Source organism: Homarus americanus, unplaced genomic scaffold (assembly GCF_018991925.1).
Source record: "Homarus americanus isolate GMGI-L3 unplaced genomic scaffold, GMGI_Hamer_2.0 scaffold2539, whole genome shotgun sequence".
NCBI lineage: Eukaryota > Metazoa > Arthropoda > Malacostraca > Decapoda > Nephropidae > Homarus > Homarus americanus.
Window position 1 is genome coordinate 5415272 of NW_024725489.1, and position 22047 is coordinate 5437318.

At 39.8% G+C, this 22047-nt stretch overlaps 1 protein-coding gene across 5 annotated transcripts; it reads left to right on the forward strand.

Annotated features, from left to right (window-relative positions):
• The first annotated feature begins 3972 nt into the window (after positions 1-3972).
• Positions 3973-21409, forward strand: LOC121865045 (zinc finger protein 708-like). 5 transcript variants are annotated; one of them, XR_006088710.1, is made up of 5 exons: positions 3973-4168; positions 4840-4908; positions 13107-15907; positions 15992-16943; positions 21065-21409. XR_006088710.1 is itself a non-coding variant. In XM_042364371.1 (4 exons), the coding sequence occupies exons 3-4, from the start codon at positions 13780-13782 to the stop codon at positions 16378-16380; spliced, it is 2517 nt and encodes an 838-aa protein (XP_042220305.1). In that variant the 5' UTR covers positions 3973-4168; positions 4840-4908; positions 13107-13779; the 3' UTR covers positions 16381-17939. The 5 variants fall into 5 exon arrangements, 3 of the variants coding, with proteins under 3 accessions (XP_042220305.1, XP_042220307.1, XP_042220306.1); XR_006088709.1 differs by lacking the exon at positions 21065-21409 and adding an exon at positions 17703-17939; XM_042364371.1 differs by lacking the exon at positions 21065-21409 and having other exon boundaries at positions 15992-17939.
• Positions 21410-22047: the final 638 nt, after the last annotated feature.

The window sequence follows — 22047 nt, forward strand, 5'->3', positions numbered from 1 at the left end:
AACTCTGATAATACTTTCAGAGAAACAAATTCATCCCTCTAATGGGAAAACTGTAAATCACAGCTTTTTAGGCAAAATTCAGAAGATCCTGGGAATGTCAGAGGTGTACCAGGGAGTGTCAGAGGAGTACCTAGGAGTGTCAGAGGTGTACCTGGGAGTGTCGGAGGTGTACCTGGGAGTGTCAGAGGTGTACCTGGGAGTGTCAGAGGTGTACCTGGGAGTGTCAGAGGTGAACCACGGAGTGTCAGAGGTGTACCTGGCAGTGTCAGAGGTGTACCTGGGGGTGTCAGAGGTGTACCTGGGAGTGTCGGAGGTGTACCTGGGAGTGCCGGAGGTGCACCTGGGAGTGTCAGTGGTGTAAATGGCAGTGTCAGAGGTGTACCTGGGAGTATCGGAGGTTTACCTGGGAGTGTCAGAGGTGTACCTGGGAGTGTCAGCGGCGTACCTGGGAGTGTCTGAGGTGTGCCTGCGAGTGTCAGAGGTGTGCCTGGAGTGTCAGAGGTGCACCTGGGAGTGTCAGCGGTGTACCTGGGAGTGTCATTGGTACCTGGGAGTGTCAGGGGAGTACCTGGGAGAGTTGGAGGTGTACCTGGGAGTGTGAGAGGTGTACCTGGGAGTGTCAGTGGTGTACCTGGAAGTGTCAGAGGTGTACCTGGGAGTGTCAAGGTGTACCTGGGAGTGTGGAGGTGTACCTGGGAGTGTCAGTGGTGTACCTGGGGTTTCCAGAGGTGAACCAGGGAGGTCAGAGGAGTACCTGGGAGTGTCAGAGGTGTCCCTGGGAGTATCGGAGGTGTACCTGGGAGTGTCAGAGGTGTACCTGGGAGTGTCAGAGGTGTGCCTGGGAGTGTCTGGGGTGTACCTGGGAGTGTCAGAGGTGTACCTGGGAGTGTCAGGGGTGTACCTGGGAGTGTCGAAGGTGTACCTGGGAGTGTCGGAGGTGTACCTGGGAGTGTCAGAGGTGTACCTGGGAGTGCCTGAGGTATACCTGGGAGAGCCAAAGGTGTACCTGGGAGTATCGGAAGTGTACCTGGGAGTGTCAGAGGTGTACCTGGGAGTGTCAGAGACACTAACTGACACTAACTAAACTATAAACATCAGATTCTCTGATGTCGGGGCGACAAAATACTACAACTTCAGTAGCGATCAGAAACTCATGGTCATTCTTAGGGAACGAAACCGATGGGTATCGTTTGTCCTGGCAGACTCAACACTCACTTACTTGACACGTCTTATTAACCATAAGGACAGTTGAAGCGTTCAACACCACTCACAATGGATCTTGAATGTTCCAACTGTAAACAGACATATCTAAGTTGACTCAAAACAAGGGTGTTCCCTCTCACATTCAAATTCATTTTATAGAGAGGTTGGTTTCAGTAAGTCAGAGAAAATGGGAATAACGGAGGACCGAGGCGTCTTGAAGTGATGAGAAAACGGACTCCTCAGATGGAGGACTCAAAATAAAAGCAGAGTCACATGTTTTGTGGGCTATTGAGCGTAATATGAATCATTTGATTTTGGCGTTAACTGACGTGTATGACCGTGGTCGTTACACCACTTGACAGAACCACAGTACTATGTGAAGTAACAAGAATAAGAAATTCTATATTATGGACTATCAAAAAAATTTCTCTAAAGCTGTTTCGGATATCGCAAAGGAAAGTGATGAAACAACTACTGTAATGGGAAAAAGGAGGCCCTTGTTGGAAAGAGTAACATCTTGAACATCTCTATACAGTCAACCCTCGCTTTACGCTGTCCCACTTTACGCGTTTCCACGTTTACGCCGTTGTGGGGTACGTGATGTTTGGGTTCACACTCAGGATGGGATGGAGAAAGGAAACTCACAATGTGCTCTCTGTATATATGTTGTATTGGATGTACAATGCAGCTTGGTGCTGGGAAGGCAGCATGGTTACAAGCGTGATGTAGAGAGAGCTGGTTGGTGAGGACGCTCAGAGGAGGACCAGCCTGTGGGTCGCCATGCTTGCCGGCGGGAGCGAGGACCGCCAGGCAGAAGCGGGGAAGGTGGTGTTGCTTGCTGGTTGGTGTAGGTAGAAAGAGAGAGGAAGGTCACCACGAGGTCAGGTCTTATATAGCGGAGGTAGGCGTGGCTTAATAGTTGACCTCCGTCATGTAAGGCGACGCTGGTTGACCTAAACCTCGAGGCATACACTGGGGAATTCGCGGGGTCGGCTACTCAGCAACAAACAGCGTTTGTAGGGGAGGTATCCACTACAGTACTCCCCCCTTCCCTCCAGGCGGTGTAGGAGACTTGTTGTCTGCAGGGTTGCATGGCACCTGTGAGGCAGAACGGGCGGTGCATGCCACATGTGAGCCATAACGGCGAGGGCGTGGATGAGCCGGCCGCTAGAGGAGACAACTGTCTAGATACACAATATCTGTGGGAGTACAGAGGGAGAAAAAGGGTGTGTGGAGGCGATGAATGTTGTGCTTCCCTCACGGCTGGTACAGAGTCTTCAGATGCGCCTGCTGGGGTGTGTGGGCCTGGGTTAGGAGCAGGGGCTGCGTCAGCAGAAGTGGATGAAGGCTCGTGACAGCAGCTGGGTCCACGACAGCAGCAGGGTGCAGGACAGTAGCAGGGAGTACCTGAGGGAGAAAAGAGGAGTGTGTGGGTCCGCACTGAGGCGCATGGGCCGCGTCGGGAGCAGGGGCTGCATCAAGAGGAGCGGCAGGGGGTACTGTTGGGCCAGGGGCGGCGTCTAAGGAAGGAAGGGTGTGCTGAGGTCGGTAGGACGTGGTGATTGGGGCAGGAAGAGGAGCTGGTGTCTGCTTAGAGAAGCAGTGCTGCTCTAGGATGTCTAACCTGCAGTGTAGAGACAGTAGCTGTAGAGCCGATGAGAGCTGCTTCTCGGTGGATAAGCCAGTCTTCCATGTTGCTTGAAGACTGGGAGCGTGATCTGTTTCTCCTCCATCCTGTGTGAGTGCGAATCTACGGGGGTCACCATTTGTGGGGTACTTATTGGTTCGCACTCAGGATGGGATGGAGAAAGGAAACTCACAATGCGCTCTCTGTATACGTGATATATTGGATGTACAGTGCAGCTTGGTGCTGGGAAGTGGCAGCGTGGTCGAAAGAGAGCGGTCACCACGAGGTCAAGTCTTATATAGCGGAGGTAGGCGCGGCTTAATAGTTGACCTCCGTCATGTAAGGCGGCGCTGGTTGACCTAGACCACGAGGCATACACTGGGGAATTCGAGGGGTCGGCTATTCAGCGACAAACAGCGTTTGTAGGGGAGGTATCCACTACACAGTCATAACACTGTGTCAGATTGACGTAAAGAGTTTTTAATTCTCATTCCGATGGTGTTTGGTGCAGCAAGCAACTAACAGTGCTAATAAACAACAAGTGATGACTTTGCGTAACAATTTAGGGATGCCATATCTGAACATTAAAAAAAAGAGAACGTTCCAGAAGACATCCTGCCCCCAGGCCTTGATGCAGCCGTGACTGTTTTATGCTCTGAAAAAGTACAACAAATCGTAAGCACTAGCTGTGGCAACAAGCGACAAACCCACAACAAAGACTAAGATCAAACACTGTCACTGCAGGTTAAAGACTGGCCAACCACCGGTCACAGTTGTCGACACACGTAATTAATATAGCGAAAGTGGCTTGATTATGGTTGAAAATTGCTAAAATGCCTTAAATGCAGGACAAGAAAAACAAATGCTACAGTGTAAAAAGACAAGAAAAAAATGGTATACTTTCAACATTTCATTTATGGCTGTAACAGCACTAAATAAAAAAATATATATAATAATGCGCGTGGCTGAAGAACAAGGAAAAGCAGTACATGGCACTACAGTACATGGCACTACAGTACAAGCTAGCCCAAAAACTGCTAGCAGCTAAGTTGACAACACCGTACAGGCGTACACGTGACCTATCAGCTGACGAAAACTGAAGGAGATATCTACGGTTTCCACCTCCCCTCTCTCACAATCTTTCTCTCTCTCGTCATTACAGTTTTATGTTTTTTTCCGTGGAGAAAATGATGGAAGCTGAAATTCCGGACTTTTGAAGAATTTTAAAAATTACTTCCGGGAGAAGATTTCGAAACCTAAATGGAGGATATGTCCAGGAAAATACGGACCTATGACAACCCTACTACGGTAACATTATCTTCTCACTGACTACATCAGGTGGGTTTACTCATTACTTTGTTTATTGAGAGAGATTAGGTAAACCTCGCCCTTCTTGTGTACCTTCACAATATGTGCTGCTACACTATCTGTTCATTGTATACTTACACTGCACTGTATGTACAGTTGCCAGCCAAAGTCCTCGGTAATTTTTTTACTCTAGGTCATTCCTAGGGGTTGACCAATATGAATCTGACCTTAAATTTTGGCGGAAATTGCTATTTTTTGGCCCCCCCAACAGTACTGGGGGAGAGCCTGGGAACTCAGGGTTTTTGGGTGGGAGAGAAAACGAACACAAGTCTGACCTAACAAAAACGGTATTATTGCATTTCTTTACACAACATTCCTACCCTTAATCTATTATCATACTCGAATAAGATGTCTAATTATAAGATAATTTTCTTTTATTACATTACCGTCGCAAATGTATAATAACGGAGATAGCGTATCCAAAATTTTCTCTTATTTTCTTCCATAAATCTTCCGCCATTTTTGTCCTACCTCACCTCCCACACTGCGTATCTCCTTCATAAATCATCACTCACATGTGTTCCCGTACATGTCACGTGGCCAATCAAAAGCTTTTTTTTTTTTTTTTGGCCACCAATTAAAATGATTTGTGGTTTAATTCTTGACATTTTTGGCTCAATCAAATTCTAATTTTATTTTAGGTCTCTATACCCCCGTTAAGCGAGAATCAGCGTCCGAATCCAACGACGAACCAGAACCAGGCCAATAAGGTAAGAAATAAGTGATTCCATCATATGGTGAGAGTCAGTTAGGTTAGGTTTATGTTTTTCTAGAGTTTTTTTTTGTGTGTATTTTGTATTCGCTTAGCCATAATTTGTTGGAAAATGCCCCACCAAAAAAAAGGGGGGGGGGGGGCCAATACCCAGCGGAAATGAAGGTCACAACCGAACTAAATACACATAAATACACTAGAAAAACATATTTTTTACTTTCTAACAAAGTTGTGTGCACTTTTGCAATTTTACCAAAAAACCTAACCTAACTAACTTAACTCCTAGCCGGGGGCTCTGCCCCTGGATCCCCGTAGGCCTAACCTGACCCCTAGCCGGGGCTTAAACGAACCTAAATGTTTCAGTAGTTAAAAACTTTGAGGCGCACTATGTCCGAAAGTACAATACCTTAGTTAGAAGTGGAAGGACCAGGGATACATAAGAAATGGATAGAATAATCGTCTCGTAAAACTCGGCAATAAACTTAAAATAATCATAGGAGCACAAACGACAACCAACCTCCACAACGGCCATTGTGAAACTGGTCAATGAAATTACAGTGGTCCCTCGGTTAACGAACACAATTCGTTCCAGAAGGTTGTTCGTTAACTGAAACTATTGTTTCAATGGGATTTTGGGTAATTGGTTCCAGCTCACCGAAAATTACATACAAAGTAAAAAAAAAAATGCAGTAAAGTACACTTACTTTGAGGTATGTATGTACAAGGCTCCTGGTTGATGATGATGATGATGATGGGAATTAGAAGTGGGGGTGGAGGAGAAGGGAGAAGAGAAGGAAATGTACTATAAATGCATTGACAAAGAAAATTTAAATAATTAATTTCCTTCCTCCTCTAAAGAAATCTTGTGCTATGGTTACTTTGGAGTAGCACTGTATATGAAAATATAACATCTGAGCATACAAAAATAAAATGAACATCTAAGGATCTTAAATGAAAGAAAATGCTGTTTTCGTTACAAATCTAATCTATTAGGAGCTAATCCCCTGGTTGCCCTACCAGGAAGTACTCTGTGTGCAACTGGACTTTGGGGCAATGGCATTGTTGTTACATTTGTTGTGGGTAAAGTCTCCTTGGTTGTGACTTTATTGCTGGGGTGAAGAATTTGTTCTGTATTGGTTTGATCTCCAGAAGTGCAAGGATTATATCTTTTGTCTACCCAAGAAGGCTTCAACTGATCAATGTGTCTTCTCATAACATTACCATTGACATTAACATCATAATGCATATTCCCAATTTTCACGTGTAATTTCTCCTGGTCCCCACTTTTCTGGTGTAGTGTACGAGTGTACCATTACTGGAGATGAAGTCTTAAACTGCCTTATATTTCCCTGATTTTTCAATTGTTTCCACCCCTTGTTCTGTTGTTCACTCAGAAAATCGGGCAACATTAAGTCTTAGTCTTAATCCTCCTTCCCATCAACAAAATTGAAGGCGTCATACCCGTAGTTGCATGCAGAGTAGTCTGATAAGCCATGAGAAACTTACATATGCAAGTAGGAACATTGGCAAAAGTGGCATTTCCACATTTCATATTATGTTTGAATGTTTGTATAAATCTTTGTGCTTCCCCATTTGTGGCAGGATGGTATGGTGCAGTTAATGTGTGTTGAATGCCATTTACATTTAGAAAATTCTTGAATTTCTGGGAACAAAACTGAGGACCATTGTCAGATACTATACGCTCTGGTAAGCCAAGTGTTGCAAAAATCTGCATCAAAGCTTTAATTGTGGAGAGTGAAATAGTTGATTGCATGGGAATTATCTCAGGCCATTTACTATAAGCATCAACCAATAGTAATAAATAAATACTGTAGTTCAATAGTAATAAAACTCAATATTTACCAATTACACTTTGTAAATTAGACGATCTCCTACCAATTACATTTCAGGATGCTATCATCCTCCCAAATTCTGAAATAAATATGTTAGGCCTCACCATTTCCTCCAATATGTCCTGGAAATCACACGTCCTTAGTATAACTAAAGCTGCCTCCCGAAAGTTGGGAATGCTGTACAGATGCCGCAGCTAATTCACTCCTGACCAGTTGCTCCAAGTATATAAGGGATTCATTCGTCCTAACTTGGAGTACTGCTCTCATATCTGGGGTGGCTCTTCTTCTGTCCAACTATTAGATAGGGTGGAATCAAAGGCATTTCGTCTTATTAACTCTCCTCCTTTAGTTGACAATCTCTCTTCCCTTTCTGTTCGCCGCAATGTTGCTTCACTCTCTCTCTTTTACAGGTACTTTAACGGACAATGTTCGGTGGGTTTGACATCCTGTGCACCGCCGGCAAGGCCGTGGGTTCGCAACACACGTCTTGCCCGTGGTGCCCACCGTTTCTCCGTGGATGTCGGTCACACGAGAATAACCCGTTATAGTACCTCCTTCTTTCCTCACACAGTCAAACTGTGGAATGCTCTGCCTTCTTCTGTGTTTCCATGCTCTTACAATCTGTCTCACTTTAAAAAGCTGGTTTTTCGGCATCTTCGTGGTGTAGATTAATACAGTATAAACTTTTTTTCTATATTTACAATTTCTTTCCGTTCTTTTTTTAACCCCAAGGCTCCGTTGTGGGTCGTTTGACCTGTGCCCGGGTGGGCTAATTCCCGAAAAAAAAAAAATAATCTAGTAAGAATATTCTAAGAATGGACCAGCATAGTCAATATGCAGTCGCTGCTAAGCATATCTAGGGCATTCCCATGGATGTAATCGTACTGCTTTAGGATTACTCTGGTGAATGGCACAAGTCTCACATTTTTTAATATACATTTCAATATCCTTATCATCTGGCCACCATACGTAAGTTCTAGCTATGGCCTTTGATCTGACAATGCCTTGGTGGTCAGCATGCAGCTGTGCAAGGACCTGTCCCCTAAGTTGCTTAGGAACAACAACTCTGGATCCACATAATATACATACTTGTTCTACACTAAGTATTGGCCATACTGCCACATATGGTTTACAATCTTCCCGGGTCATTATTGAGTCCCAACCCGTAACTAGGCATTAAAGTTCCCTTGAGAGTATAGGATCTTTCTTTGTGCTCTGTGCTATATTCATTGCTGTAATGGGCAAGTTGTAACTTTCTATCAAAAGAATACAAGCCTCGTGCCCTTCAGGAGCCCTGTCCACAGATAGGCGAGACAGTGCGTCATCATTACCCATCTTATTGGTGGATCTGTATTCCAGTGTGTAATTGTAAGCTGCCAAAGTAATGGCCCATCTTTGTAGTCTTGCAGCCACTAAAGTGGGTAACCCTGATTCTGGACCTAAAATTGCTAATAATGGTTTGTGATCAGTCACTAGCATAAATTCTTTCCTGCTATGCAAATAGATATGGAATTTCTTAACACTATACACAAGTGCAAGGCCCTCTTTCTCAATCTGTGAGTAATTACTCTCAGCTTTATTAAAGAATTGAGATGCAAATGCAGCTGGTTTCTCAGTACCTTCAGGCATGACATGTGCTTGAACTGCACCTAATCCAACTTGTGAGGCGTCACATACATGTACTAGCTTTACTGGCAAATCCATTTCAAAATGTGTAAGAAAGTTTGATGAAGTTATTGCAGCTTTTATCTTCTCAAATGACTGCTGACATTCCTCTGACCAGTTCCATGGTTCATCTTTATTCAGTAAATGATAAAAGGGGTTTCCAATTGTAGTTAAATCTTTAACATATCTTCCATAAAATGTTACAAGTCCCAAGAAAGATTGTAGCTCTTTAACATTCTCAGGCACTTTTGCAGACTGGACTGCTCTAACCTTCTCATTTGTCTCATGTATGCCTCGTTTATCAATTATGAATCCTAAATATTCAATGGATGGTACTTGAAACCGACACTTATTCTGGTGAATTTTCAATTCAATTTCTTGGATACGTTTCAGTACTGCCGTTAATCTTTCTTGATGTTCTCTTTCATATTTTCCTACTACCAAAATTTCATCCACAAAACAAAATACACCAGGTAACCCATTGAATATTTTGTCCATGGTCTATTACCATATTACAGGACTACTAGCTACACCATATGGCAATCTTTTAGGGCAAAAAAGTCCTAAATGTGTGTTTATTGGGCAATACTCCTGTGACTTATCATCCGTGACTAACTGCTGAAATGCATGTTCCAAGTCAATTTTTTAAAAGATCTTACATCCTCCTAAAGCTTCAAACATATTTGGAGGGTTAGGGAGAGGGTGTTGTGCTACTTGTAACTGAGGGTTTAGTGTTACCTTATAGTTTCCACATAATCAAACACCACCACCCTTTTTTGCTACTGAACTAAAGGTGAACCACAAGCTGAGTAGGTTACTCTTTTCCATGTCTTTTCTGCTTCTTACCTCTTAATTTCATGTTCAACTGACGTCTTTAAAGCATAAGGAATAGGACTAGGAGCAAGAAATTTGCATGTTGCTTCTGGTTTCAGTGCCAAAGTAGCCTTAACATTTTTCACAGTATACTGTACCAAGTCCATCAGTAAATAACTCCTCATTTAAAGGAAAGGCTGCCTTTTGCTCTTGCTTTAGAACATACAAAAATATTTGACCAATTTAATGTTAAATGTTTCAAGCAATCTAAACCCATCAATGTCTGACCTTTAACAATGGTGATGGGCAGGTATTTTACTGTTTGTTGGCCACATTGAACATTTACCTTGGTAGAACCAATTACTTCTATATTGTGACAGTTATAAACCCTTAGAACTATGTTGCTTGGTTCTATAAATATATCAGGAATTTTACATGCAGTCTGTTCAGACATTACTGACACATCTGCTGTTGTGTCAAGTTGCATGATAAAAGGTAGTTGTTTTCCGAGAGTTACACATGTTATTGAAATGACCTCTGTGACCACAATTATGGCATTTCTTATCAGTTGCTGGGCATTTTTCCCTATCACTGGGATGTTGACCTTTTCTACCACACCTGAAACATTGTCTAGGTCTAGGTTTAGATTCTCTGAATGAGCTATGTTGTTGTAAATGTATATTAGGAGATTGTTTTCCCTTAAATTTCTCTTGTGCTTTCATATTTCTACCTTTTTGCCATGGTTTTTGCTGTCTACTGGTGCTGGTTGAAACTCTGTTGACCTGTGAATCATTATGTGATCTACCCTCAATAGTCTAAGCTTGAGAATTGGCTGCTTCTAATGCTCTGGCAATTCCCAAAATCTTATCTAATGTTAGGTTTTCTCCTGCGGCAACCGTTTCCTCAACTCATGAGAATTACACTTTTCAATCACCTGATCAATAATAACATCCTCAACATCAGTAAATTGACAAGTAGAGGCTAACTTTTTTAATTTGGTGACAAAAGTATCAACAGATTCATTGGGATTATGAGTACATTTCCTGAACAAAATCTCTCGTACCTCACTTTTATTTTCGGAGAAAAGTAGTTGTTCAGGGCTTCTGTGGCACCTCAGGTCCAGCAACATGCACCAATAAGGCGCGCTTCTGCTCCTCCTTCGTGACTCCTGTGGCTATCAGGTAAAACTCAAAAGAAGAACTCTATTTCTTCCACCTCTGAGCCACCAAACTTGGTTGGTGCCAGACGCACGTTCTCGTCTCGGGGGCTCGTTACCGCTCGTCGCCACTGTTTTTTCTTCACAGCTCACCTGAAATACGCATTATATAATGTGTTGTACGCTGCTACATGTTGTACACTCAAGGCTAATATATCCCATCATCTTTGCCCGATGACGCAGGATAAAAAGAGATACTTTCTACCATAATGCTGTTATCATGAGGTACACGAGGAGGAGACTCGGCTATAAGTGCTTAAACATAATACCTGTACTTGAGATATAAACAAAGTGAAAACAGAAGAGCATCGATCAGGTACTATAAATGCATTGACAAAGAAACTGAAATCGGTGACCAATATACAGTGACCCCTCGTTTAACGAACGCCTCGGTTAACGAAATTTCGGTTAACGAACTGCCTTACGAACCGACCTCAACATGTTTTCGCTTGCACTGACTGGGCAACCAGCTTTAGTATCAGTCCGCCAATACATTAATCGGTTCTAGGGCTTAAATTCCTTACTATTTTAGTAAATATCAAGAAATTTATACTATTCAAAAAATTTTAAAAGTTTAATATTTAATTTTTTTGTCATTTTAACAATTATTGAACATAATTGAAGGTAAAGTGACTAGTTTAATGCGCGGCATCCAGCCTCTTAACACAGCAAACAGGCGTTAGTCTCTCTCTCTGTTTTCACTGGAGGTAACATCTTGCTTGAGACTCTCTTCAACTAAACGTTTTTTTTTCTGTGTTTCCAAGCAAATTATTGGTCATTTTGAAATATATTTTTCATATTGACAATATATAATGCAGTGCAGTGTTGATTTAAAGAAAATAATCGTGAATTTTACCAAGAGAGCTAAAATTTTATGGGTGAAATGGCGCCATGGGGTGACTTCTCTTCCACCCCAATGCCTTCTCTTCTTCCTTCTCCTCCACCCCCATTCTAAATCCCATCATCATCATCCAGGAGCCTTCTACATACACACCTCAAAGTAAGTGAACTTTTCTACCATTTTTGTTGAATTTAGGAAATTTTCGGTGAGCTGGAACCAATTACCCAAAAACCCATTGAAACAATGGTTTCAGTTAACGAACTTTTCGGTTAACGAACGACCTTCTGGAACGGATTGGGTTCGTTAACCGAGGGGTCACTGTATATAATACTAACCATCCCTGGGTCCCCTGGCATATTAGGCAGAATTAACTTACTTAAATATCTGGTACCAATGAAAGCAACTACAATAACTTGAAGCAGCATGGTGTAATTTTACAGTTACCTGTGGACATGAGAGTACGATCGGTTCTTGCACAGAAACATATTTATTCTTCACTGTCAATTCTCTGCCACATTTTGAACACTTGTGTGTCTTGACAACTAGTTATTGTTCATAGATGAATTCTTGTAGACGATCTTCATCCTCTACAAGCACAGATTGCTTGTGATACGACACTGAACACTACGTGATAAGGATGCCATTGAAAAATGTTATGTCTCCTATCTCGGTCCTCTTCATTAAAGTAGAGTAATAAGTACAGTATATAAATACTGTATACAATACACTACAGGGTACACTTAGAATCCAGCACTACTCGAAAGGTATTAGAAATTAATCCAAATCCATCATATGGGTTTTGAGTCCAACAATACGACCCTCATTATTTATAAAAAGAAGAGGTTATAGGCTGATTTTCCTGTCATTAACAGATCCCTCAAAATTCATTACCAAATGAAGTGTTTCAACACCATTTGTTTGATTTTTATTAACAGTACAGTCAAACATTTTTTTATATATTAAAGAAAACTGTAATTAGCCAAATAGCTTACCTTTATTTACAGTAAGTATGGTCAATAAAATTGTTTGCAGTGAAGTAATATTTAAGTAATGAAAGGCAGCAATATCAACACTACCCTCCTCCAAGTTCACCCCTATGATCACACATGTTAACTGTGAATATATTCACAGTTAATACTGTACCAAATAATTTTCATTCATTACCAGACAGATTTTTAATTACCAAATTGCCACCCCAAACAGTACAGTATCTACCAGTGTCCACCTTGCGTGATGCTACACTGAAGCAGCTGCACAACCTATACTTCTCTGATATAGTTATGTTTGCCCAATTGCATCAGCACTGTAAAAAATGAGTTCTGTAATGCATTCACCGAGTTAAAACTAATTTGTGTAATGAAAACACTTGTGATAAGAGAACAGACTGTATCAAACTACTGTATGAAATTTAGTACCTAAGACATAATGAAATTAATAAAATGTAAATTTGGTACAGTACTTCAGGGAAGGTGGTGAGGGCTGGTGGGCTGAGTAAGGGGCATCATTAGTATTAGCAAGAAAAGGTTTAATATAATTAAAATAGAATATCTGTAAAAGAATATGTAAAGTGTGAACATTCATATAGTGAAGGATATCTGTGCTGTAGTGGGAAGTAATAATAATGTACTACAGTATACTGTATGATATTTAAAGTGTATGAGTTATGCTTCTGAATATATTTTCACCGTGTTGGAATATATTGGGCCAATTATACACACCACATGTACAAAATTAAGGTAGGTGTATATACTGAGTAAGGTACAGCTTGTGCAAGGAATACAAACTATACGAAAACTATTATATTTCAGACATAAAGGTGGGAGAGGGTGGATGTAACAAAGGGACATCAGAAGGCCGTCCCACACAGACATCTCTCACCACAATCTACAAAACAGGAGGCAGAACAGGTCAAGAACAGTCCCTTAAAACTGTACAATAAGTCAGTGTGAGGATTAGTGAATACTGTATCTTCAGGAGAAGTTTGTAAGCATGATTAATGTTAATTGTCAACTGTGTAAATCATAAGTTACAAATATGAAAGTCAAGTTAGTGATCCTTGGAAACTGAGGATGAAAAGAAGGTTCACACAAGTGAATCTTTCTCCTGAAAATATTGCACTGTTAAATGTTGTTTAAATACAACATGATGATTATTGTAATGTTTTACCTTAAACAAGACCTTGTGACTAATGCTTGTGATCACTGGTGAGAAAGTTCCAATACAGTACAGTACATAAATGTGGCAAGTGTTTGTCTCCACTGCTTGTGTACTGTTGAGATAAAGTTAACTTTTGGTTAAGGTTTCCTTGTGCAAGAGTAACCTCCATAACCACCTACATGTGGTGACTTATGAATAGGAACCATTTACCTGTGACGACTGGGATTTATATTGTTTCTATACTTTGAGTATAATATCTCAATGGTCTGTCCATTGATGAAATATTATTTTGTACAAACTTTTGTAAATTACAGTTTGTAAAAAATGGCTGATTTTGTTGGTCAAATGGCCAGACATGATGACGAGGGAAAGTGTCTGTGTGTATATTGTGGTAATGATGCTTTACAAACGCATACCTATATGACTGAACACGCTGATGTGATAGATATTAAATATGAAGAAGTTGATGAAAGCTTTGACAGTAACTGTGAAACAACACAACATGTGGCTCTGCTTGCTGAGAAAGATATCAAGTGTGAAGCATTTGATGTAAGTTATAACAGTAACTCTGATGAGACACAACATGTGACTGTTGATGGGAAAGATATCAAGTGTGAAGCATTTGATGTAAGTTTTAACAGTAACTCTGATGAGACACAACATGTGACTGTTGCTGAGAAAGATATCAAGTGTGAAGCATTTGATGTAAGTTTTAACAGTAACTCTGATGAGACACAACATGTGACTGTTGCTCAGGAAAATGTTAAATGCCAAGAAATTGGTAAATGTTATAACAGAGAGAATCAGCTGAAGGAACATATGGTACACATTGAGAACAATTTGGAGTGTGGTAAAAGGATTTATTCACAGTACAATCATGTAAATCAGCATTTGGATATGCTCACTGCAGAGAAAAAATATAAGTGTGAAGAGTGTAGGAAAAGTTTTTCCAGATATGGCGATCTGAAGAAACATTTGCTTATACACACTGGTGAGAAACCTTTTAAGTGCGAAGAGTGTGGTAAAAAAATTTCCAGAAAGAGTAATCTGAAGAAACACAGGGATATACACACTAAGAAAACTTCTAAGTGTGAAGAGTGTGGTAAAAGATTTTCTAGAAAGAGCGATCTGAGCAAACATTTGCTTATACACACTAATGAGAAACATTATAAGTGTGAAGAGTGTGGGAAAAGTTTCTGCACAAAGAATAGTCTGAAGAAGCATTTGGTTGTACACACTGATGAGAAACTTTTTAAGTGTGAAGAGTGTGGCAAAGGTTATTATCTAAAGAATGAGCTGAAGGTACACATGCTTGTACACAAAGGTGAGAAACCTTTTAAGTGTGAAGAGTGTGGTAAAGGTTTCTATACAGAGAAGAGTCTGAAGAAGCATTTGGTTGTACACACTGGTGAGAAACCTTTTAAGTGTGAAGAGAGTGGGAAAGGTTTCTATGCAAAAAACAGTCTGAAGAAGCATTTGGTTGTACACACTGGTGAGAAACCCTTTAAGTGTGAAGAGTGTGGGAAAGGTTTCTATACAAAGAACAGTCTGAAGAAGCATTTGGTTGTACACACTGGTGAGAAACCCTTTAAGTGTGAAGAGTGTGGGAAAGGTTTTTCCAGAAAGGAAGATCTGAAAAATCATTTGCCTAGACACACGGGTGAAAAAATTTTTAAGTGTGAAGAGTGTGGCAAAGGTTTCTATGTAGAGAAAAGTCTGAAGAAGCATTTGGTTGTACACACTGGTGAGAAACCCTTTAAGTGTGAAGAGTGTGGGAAAGGTTTTTCCAGAAAGGAAGATCTGAAAAATCATTTGCCTAGACACACGGGTGAAAAAATTTTTAAGTGTGAAGAGTGTGGCAAAGGTTTCTATGTAGAGAAAAGTCTGAAGAAGCATTTGGTTGTACACACTGGTGAGAAACCCTTTAAGTGTGAAGAGTGTGGGAAAGGTTTTTCCAGAAAGGAAGATCTGAAAAATCATTTGCCTAGACACACGGGTGAAAAAATTTTTAAGTGTGAAGAGTGTGGCAAAGGTTTCTATGTAGAGAAAAGTCTGAAGAAGCATTTGGTTGTACACACTGGTGAGAAACCCTTTAAGTGTGAAGAGTGTGGGAAAGGTTTTTCCAGAAAGGAAGATCTGAAAAATCATTTGCCTAGACACACGGGTGAAAAAATTTTTAAGTGTGAAGAGTGTGGGAAAGGTTTCTATACAAAGAACAGTCTGAAGAAGCATTTGGTTGTACACACTGGTGAGAAACCCTTTAAGTGTGAAGAGTGTGGGAAAGGTTTTTCCGGAAGGGCAGTTCTGAAAAATCATTTGCCTAGACACACGGGTGAAAAAAATTTTAAGTGTGAAGAGTGTGGCAAAGGTTTCTATGTAGAGAACAGTCTGAAGAAGCATTTGGTTGTACACACTGGTGAGAAACCCTTTAAGTGTGAAGAGTGTGGGAAAGGTTTTTCCAGAAGGGCAGTTCTGAAAAACCATTTGCTTAGACACAATGGTGAAAAAAATTTTAAGTGTGAAGAGTGTGGCAAAGGTTTCTATGTAAAGAACAGTCTGAAGGAGCATTTGATTGTACACACTGGTGAGAAACCTTTTAAGTGTGAAGAGTGTGGTAAAGGTTACTATGCAAAAAACAGTCTGAAGAAGCATTTGATTGTACACACTGGTGAGAAACCTTTTAAGTGTGAAGAGTGTGGTAAAGGTTTCTATGCAAAAAACAGTCTGAAGAAGCATTTGGTTGTACACACTGGTGAGAAACCTTTTAAGTGTGAAGAGTGTGGGAAAGGTTTCTATGCAAAAAACAGTCTGAAGAAGCATTTGGTTGTACACACTGGTGAGAAACCCTTTAAGTGTGAAGAGTGTGGGAAAGGTTTCTATGTAAAGAACAGTCTGAAAAGGCATTTGGTTAGACACACTGATTGAGAAACTTTACAATGAGAAGAGTGGTAAAAAAATTCCATAAAGGATCGTCTCAAGAGACTTAGGTGTGTGCACACTGGTGAAAAAAATTTTAAGTGTGAAGTGTGTGATAAAAATTTATTCCAGAAAGAGTGACCTGAAGCAACATGTGTGTATGCTGCACACTGGTTAAAATATTTATTGTGAAGCGTGTGGTAATAGCTTTTCCACAAAGAAAGTGAAGACACACATTGTACACACTGGTGAGACAAATTGTACTTATGAAGAGTGTGGTAAAAGTGTTTGCTTTCATTTTATATTTTGCTTTTTCCTCTTTGCCACTGATCAGCTCGTTAGCTGCTTGGGCGGTCGGTAACGTCTCTGTTACGCACTATTGGCAAGTACTGGGCATACACTGGCTCTTGAATACTGTATATCGGAACCTACCCCAGTGTTGGTCAAGTCTGGCCTTGAATGAGATCACACTCGGTGTCCTCACAACACTGGCAGATTGCTCCAAGTGTTCAAAATTCTCACTTCAACCTTGAGCTGTGACCCCTTGTGAGGTGGGCATCTAACTTCTTCAGGTATGTACATCCAATCAAGTAGTGCCCCCTGAGATGTTAATACAATAAATAATAAGAATTTTATTTTACATTGTTGAACTAAGCTTTTTGCTCATACATTGAAATTTAGCGTATTATAGCAAAAATCCATCACAGAAAACTTTGTTATTATAATATTCTTAACCATTATCAAAATACCTTTAAAACTATCATAAAATTACTAAAATTAATTATTAATATGAAATAAGTAAAATGAAAGATGAATCATGAAAAGGATTAATAATTAATCCTGAATACACGAGGGGAACCCTGGCCATGTAGAGACAGAGAGGCACCGCCACCAGACATAACATTACGCTCTCTCAATCACTCATTCTAGCATCATATTCTCACCCTCTTTGAGGTTAGTATTAATTGAAAACTACTCCATACTATTTGTAAGACATCCTAGAATTGTGATTGAACCCGTGTTAAAGTGAAATTGTGTTATAATCATAATAATCGCAAGAAAACGGCTTGCCGGTGTTGTAAGCGCAAACGTCACTCAGATGGCCATCTTGATAAGAATTTAATTATCCTTAATAATCTTTAATTACTTTTCACATCTTTACTAATCCTTAAATGTTTCACCAATAATTTCCTTTATAACGTCTTTGTGGGTCACCTGATACCAGAATTAAATATGTTTAAGGAAAATTAATCTAGATAAACAATTAAAAGAATTTGATGCAATTTTTTCTTTATAGTAGCCGTATAGCGTTAATGTTAATCTGTTAACAGGGTATTAGTCCGGGAATAGAAAACCGGGTTGCAAACGCTGTCAAACCATCATTCATCAATTGGGTGTCAGTGCAGGAGTTACCGGCGACCACAGTGATACTGTAGTGGAAATTACGGCGACTGATGTCTTCCCTGTGTCGCCCCTAATCTACCTTCCGTCATCAATCCCCTGACTCCAAATCACTAATATGTGCAGCTGAGTTTTTTGTAAATGGTTAATTATATGAAATTCAATGACAATTGCTATTGTAAACTTATATTGATATATCTCCAGCAACAATCCGTCCGCCCTCGTTAGCCAAATAAATTGTCTTTCATTACGTAATTATAAAAATCAATTAAGAATTATTTCCTCCTATTTCCATATATGAACAATACCATCATTATAAGCCATTAATTATAATCTTTCTTATTTCATGTAATCTAAGAAAAATTAATAAACTATCACATGTTACGCTACCACCTCGAGTAAAGTATTAATTAAATACAATATTGTTACGCTACCAACTTCAGTTTATTATTCTTTTGTTATGCCATCACTCCTCTTCATCAAGATTCTGCCACTTGTCAGAATAAGAGGTGAGGCTTGATCATGATAGCATTGAGAAACACCCCTGCCACTAGTGGTCACATCTATAAGCAGGGTAAACCTTATAACAATTTGTATCACCTCCCTCACGTTCTTAATAATAAGCCTCATGAACTTGAACTAAATGTGTTTCAGAATGAGAAGAAATCATACACTGCATAAATTAGTACAGTATAATAAAATTAAAGAATTATATACAAGGGACATGTAAAGGAAAAACAATGAAATATTGAGAGCCACAGCCTAAATCAACCTAAGCCCTAGCATCAGCCTTGACTTGCCCTTGAACAATACAGAAAGTATTCACCACTTACCTCCACAATAATATCCTGAGTCCAGACCAACTGTCACACCAGCCAGGCACGTCTGCTTCTGCCCAGGTCTCCACCGGCTGAGTTAGTGACCAACACAGTGCTGATACCTTGTCTTCAATTATGGCACTATATTACTTAACTACCACACAAAATTACACTGATTTATTTACAACATACGTTATATCAATTAATATATATAACATTAAATAAGGATTACCTATATGAACAAAGTTATATAGAATATAACCCTACTAATTGAACAAGCAGGGTAATTACCTCTGAACAGTTAAGATACAGTGGTCCCTCGGTTAACGAACACAATTCCTTCCAGGGGGTCGTTCGTTAACCGAATCCATTGTTTCAATGGGATATTGGGTAATTGGTTCCAGCTCACCGAAAAGTACATACAGTGTACGTACAAAGTAAAAAAAAAAATGCAGTAAAGTACACTTACTTTGAGGTGTGTGTGTAGAAGGTTCATGGTTGATGATGATGATGGGAATTAGAAGTGGGGGTGGAGGAGAAGGGAGAAGAGAAGGAAGTGAGGATGGAGGAGAAATCACCTTTCAGGGGACCCATGCTTGATGCCGTCATTTCACCGATAAAATTTTAAGTTCACTTGGTGTAATTCAAGATTATTTTCTTTAAATCAACACTGCACTGCACTATATATTATCAATATGTTAACTAAATTTCAGAATGACCAATAATTTCAATGAAAAATGCAAAAATATTCAATACATCAACAAATTAGATGTTCACTCCTCTGTCAACAGAGCCCAACTGATGCCTTGTGGCCGAGTCAAGCATCTGATGGCTGCACAAAAATCTAGTTCCCTGTACTGCATATGTTATCAATATGTTAAATAAATTTTAAAATGACTAATAATTTTAATATAAAAAATGAAAAAATATTAAAGAGCACAACTTTATTGATATTTACTCCAATGGAAATGAATGTAAACATAGAACAAATTACTGTACTGAATTGGCAGACTAGCCCATCAGCTGATGCTCACAACAAAACGTGATGTTCATAAGGATTTCGTTAATCGAATTTTTTTTCATTAGCCGAATTGAAGATTCTTATGGAAGGTAATTCGTTAACCGAACCGTTTGTTAACCAAGGGACCACTGTAATTACCTTTAAATCAAAATATATGCGGTGCTACATAACACTTTATATAACAGTTTAAGTGAAGTAACTCTAATTATTCTTGTTTATCATAAAATATTACCCTTGATAACATCAATAAATAGCACTCATAAATAGTCTTTAATTATCATTAATATATATTATAGCTTTATATTAATTAAAAGGGTTGATATAATAAATCAGAACAATGGCATTACATATTTGATATATGGTGGCATAAAAAAATTATAATTCTTACATATATTTACAGGCAGATGAAATTTAATGTGGACAAATGTAAAGAACTTAGTCTAGGAGATGTAAACAGAGAAACCAGATATCAGATGAACAACGTTGTTTTAGACAAATCCGACTGTGAGAAAGATTTAGGAATTATGATAAGTAGGAATCTTAAGTCAAGTAAACAATGGGTATTTTCTCTAAACACGGCTAACAAAGTACTTGAGTTCATACAAAGGAGAGTTAGTTACAAGATTAGCAAGGTTATCCAAAAACTACATACAGTATTGCACTTGTGAGACCTCACTTGGATTACTCAGTTCAGTTCTGGTCAATGTATTACAGAATAGATATAGAATCCCTAAAAAGCATTCAGAGGAGAATGACAAGACTAATCCCGGGCATTAGGAACCTTTAGTACAGAGACAAGTTCAAGCATCTTAATTTGCACTCCCTTGAGAGATGTAGAGTGAGGGGCGATACGATCGAGGTGTATAAATGGAAGTCAAGGTTAAACAAAGGTGATATAACAAAGGTAGTCAAACTATCCAACCAGGAACGAACTCGTAGCAATTTTTTTGAATTAGACAAATTTAGATATAGGTATACACTGGTTCGGAAATATCGTACAGTATTGGATGAGTGGAATAACTTACCAAACTTCATCATTAACTGGAACACTCTGGGTAGCTTCAAATATAGGTTGGACAGATATATAAGGGCCCACTGCAGTTTCTTCTATTCTTGCATTCTTACATGCCCCAAACAATAGTGTTTTAAATATCCTATCACAGGACAAACTTGGAGGCTAACCAATCACAAACGTTTCTTCACGTCTCCTGCTTGTGAACATTTGTTTAGTCATGATGGGCTTATATTTAGGCCTAAAAGATATTGATTGGACAGCCATAATATTGAGACTCCATTATTGATTAATCTCAGTAGAAGAATTGACTAATAAACAAGTGTAATGCTATGTGTCTTATTTTTATCATTAGTTTATTAGGGGTTTTTTTAAATTTACTGTGAATTTAGTTGAATATTTGAGAAGATTAATAATTTTGTTGTTACTTTTTACTTTCAGTACTTGAGTACTTTATGGATGAGATACTTTTGTACTTCTACTTGAGTATATTGAACTTTGGATACTTTTACTTCTACTTGAATTACATTTTGCCAAAATCTCACTTAAGTAACAAAGTCCAGTACTATTTACAACTGTGCTCACTGGTAAGAAAAATTTTAAGTGTGAAGGTTGGGGAAATAGTGTTTTATACCAGTGAAATTCTGAAACAACATATGGTTATGCACTGCTTAGTTAGTTTCCTGGATTTTCTGCACAAAAACTTGGAGAAACGTAAGACATCACAGGCCGTTGCCCTTGTTGACTTCAGGAAGGCTTTTGACCTTGTTGATCACTGCACTATTATTAACAAGGCCATTGCACCAGGGCTGCCCACCAACCTGGTTTCATCGCTCACTGATTTCCTGAGTGAGCGTCGTCAGGCAGTGAGGTAGCAGGGTTCTTTCTCCACATTCCAACACCTCACCTGTGGTGTTCCCCACAGAACCAAGATGGGACCACTGTGCTTCCTAATCCTGATGAACTACGCTCTATCGGACATTCCTCACTGGTGGAAGTACGTGGATGACTGCACTGTGGGGGTTACAATGGACAACACCTCATCGGACTACTCATCGCTATAAGGCACCCTGGACAGGCTACAGGCAATGGACTACGGAGAACAAGGTCACCATCAATCACACCAAAAGCATAGTCATGCACTTCTATACCACCACCACGTCAGTTCATGCTCCAGCAGTTACAGTGGGTGCCCATCCTCTCCAGTTAGTGCAGTCTGCCCAACTCGTGGGTGTAACTATAGACCACAAACTGGGCTGGAAGGCCCATGTAACCAACACAATCAAGGCAGCCTCATACCAACTCTACATGCAATGACGACTCAAGTCATTTGGGGCACCCACGCCAGAGCTAAGGACTATCTACAACTCATTTATTCTCCCAAAATTAAAGTATGCGTCACCAGTCTGGTTGTCTTCTCTCAA

Excerpts from the sequence above, each read along its gene's own strand:
- LOC121865045 (XM_042364371.1), top strand. The coding sequence starts at position 13,780 with ATGGCTGATTTTGTTGGTCAAATGGCCAGACATGATGACGAGGGAAAG. Across the intron at positions 15,908-15,991 it reads GTGTGAAGAGTGTGGGAAAG|GTTTCTATGTAAAGAACAGT; the intron begins GTTTTTCCAGAA and ends AGTGTGGCAAAG.